This window comes from Rhagoletis pomonella, unplaced genomic scaffold (assembly GCF_013731165.1).
Source record: "Rhagoletis pomonella isolate Grant_MI unplaced genomic scaffold, Rhpom_1.0 Rhpom_scaffold_00004, whole genome shotgun sequence".
NCBI classification, from domain to species: domain Eukaryota; kingdom Metazoa; phylum Arthropoda; class Insecta; order Diptera; family Tephritidae; genus Rhagoletis; species Rhagoletis pomonella.
This window is the reverse complement of record NW_023458558.1, coordinates 21752743-21755328: the sequence shown is the minus strand read 5'-3', so window position 1 is coordinate 21755328 and position 2586 is coordinate 21752743. Positions and strand designations below refer to the sequence as shown.

General features: G+C 41.0%; 1 protein-coding gene across 1 annotated transcript in view; it reads left to right on the top strand.

Moving 5' to 3' along the window:
- The first annotated feature begins 1350 nt into the window (after positions 1-1350).
- LOC118738145 (nucleosome assembly protein 1-like 1) overlaps positions 1351-2586 on the top strand; it is a 17039-nt gene continuing 15803 nt past the window's right edge. The window contains exons 1-4 of the mRNA XM_036469068.1: positions 1351-1431; positions 1851-2017; positions 2086-2209; positions 2291-2563. Of these exons, the coding sequence (XP_036324961.1) occupies positions 1351-1431; positions 1851-2017; positions 2086-2209; positions 2291-2563 (645 nt within the window). The remainder of the gene's footprint in view (positions 1432-1850; positions 2018-2085; positions 2210-2290; positions 2564-2586) is intronic.

Below are 2586 nucleotides of genomic sequence, written 5' to 3'. Positions count from 1 at the left end.
AAGCGGGATGACACCGCCTTGTTAATTTTTCTTGGTTTGCTGGGTTTACATATGTCTAAAAATTACTGACGAATATCGACAACTCAGATAATTTGCTGACCATCCTTTGAGTCTCTGTGGGAAAGAGGAAGCCTCAATGTCTTCTAGAAGGGTGGAGCGTCTGACGGTGTCAAACGCCTTTAACAGATCCAACGCTACCTGGACTGTTACCTCACAGGTGCGGTTTCGGTTTAGGCCACACCAGTTATCTGAGTTTTTATGGCTTTGAGTGCTGTTGTTGTACTGTGCACTTTACGGAACCATCGTGGTGCGTAATCGACGAAACTACTCTTCTTTGTAGGCCGGTTTCCCTGGTGGCCGGTTTCCCTGGTGCAAACATTGGCAACCAAGAGGCACGCAGAGCGTTGGCAGCTAGTGCAGCCTTTTGGGCAATCGAGGTTTGGCTTTGTCAATCGGATGATGCAGAGTGAACTGCCGGAATGATGTTTCTACTCTGTCGCCATGCTTCGTTTTGGGTAGTGACCTCTCGGTTAACGAAAAATTACTCACACCAGAGGTGAAATCTTTAGATGATTCTTGGGGCTGCTGCCTTGTGATGGCAGTGGGCGGCGGGATTTCCAATTGCGCAGCACTGCAACAGGTGGCCATGTAGTTGTTCGTCCATTGTTGCATGGTGCTCAGCCCTGGACATGCCCTAAAGTGGCACCAGCCAAGGCGGAAATTGCACTTGAATAATGTCACATTACGATATATCCCGAACACCGACCAGACAGTATGAGGAACCAAGAGATATGGGCTTAGGCGTATAGTTGTGTCTATGCTATGTCTGTGTTATGTCGGAGGGTGGTCGTGCTGTGGTTATGTGGCCCAGGTGAACTCTGGAGTGCCATGGAGGCAGTTCGTTAGAGCAGCTCGCTGTCGGTGAGCTAAGACCTGAGGAGGTTCTAAGGTGTCTCCACCTGTTGCAGGTATTGCACCTGACAGAGGTGGAATTTGGCTCGTTGCGGATCCTGAGCAAAAGAATGCGGAGTAGGGCCTGCCTAATCAAGGTTAGATCACCGAAACAACGGCCCTTGGCCTGATACAACCCGATTCATTCCGGTATGTTGAATTCATTCCGCTATGTTCAACCGGCAGTTGTGGGAATGTTAATTTGCTCGCAATGTTGCTGCCGACTAATATCCCACTTGCTTTCGAATAAACGAAAGCGAATTGCGCCAATCGTTGAAAATACTTTTGCCGTGCCGATTAGTGTCAAATGTTTTTCAGAAATCTTCTTTTTTCCTTTCTCAAAAACATTTCAATAATTCTGAATACTTCAATTCGGGGAGCAACCATAACAATAGAAATATGGAGTCGATGAAGATGCGCGGCGCACCAAAAATTCCGGTGGCAAAGCAGAGCTCAACTGCAAGCGCTAAGAAATCGTCGGTGGTGAGTAGATACCAATTTAGGCCAACAGACTACATACATCCATATGTAGGTATATTTCACATTCAAGGAAACAAGGGGAAAGAAATGGGAAAAAACAATTATAACTGTTGTTGTTATTGTTGTTTTAACATCTGAACATAGGAGGTTTTCCAAAAGAGCATCAGCACAAAATTTTAGTTTTTTTGTTTCTAAATCGTAAACTAGAATAACAAATTCCAAAATGCGTAACCATGATGAAACGCTAATTTCAAATTATGTTACGCAAATTTGATAAATTCATCTTCTGTGACTTGAAATAAATGATATTGATGCTTTGTATTGATGCGATTTGGAAAACAATATTAGCAGCCGGAATTTTTATTTTTGGAAGAAACTTTGCACATTCTATATTAAATTAAACTTCTTTCGACCATTAGGATAAAAAATTAACCGAAGAAGAGAATAAAACAATTAGTGAACTTAAAAAGCTTTACTTGGAAACTATAAAGCTCGACGTGGATTTGCAGCAAGAAATTTATAATATGGAAAAATCCTTTGAGGCAAAGCACAAAGCAATTTTTGAAAAGCGCTACAATATACTCGAGTAAGTTCCACATAACAAACTATAAACTAGCATATCATTCCCTTATTTCTTATCCATATCACTTGCAGAGACTTTCGAAAAAAGTCCCATGGCGACTCATCTAGCGAGAGTAATATATCAAATTTTTGGCTGCGTGTGTTAAAAGCATCGTACACGGAATTCATAAGCAAAAAAGATGAAAAAATACTAACGGTATGTCGAATATCTGTGTGTTGATTGTTGTAAACTAGCATCTTGTGTATGATTACTTCATTCTTTCCTTCATAAACTTAGTATCTCACCGACATACGTTCAAAACTGTGTAACGAACCAACGGTTAAGTTTATCATTGAATTTCATTTCGAACCTAATGAGTTTTTTTCAAATCGTATTCTGACCAAAACATACTTTTTAAATTGTTTGCCCAATGTGGACGACCCGCTTTCATATGATGGTGCTGAAATTTATAAATGTGAGGGCTGTAAAATTGACTGGAAGCAAAATTATAACGAACAGGATAAAAAAGGTTGGTCATCGGTTGTTACACTCACAGTTCTCTGTTATCAGGCGTGTTACAAATGTATTAAAAA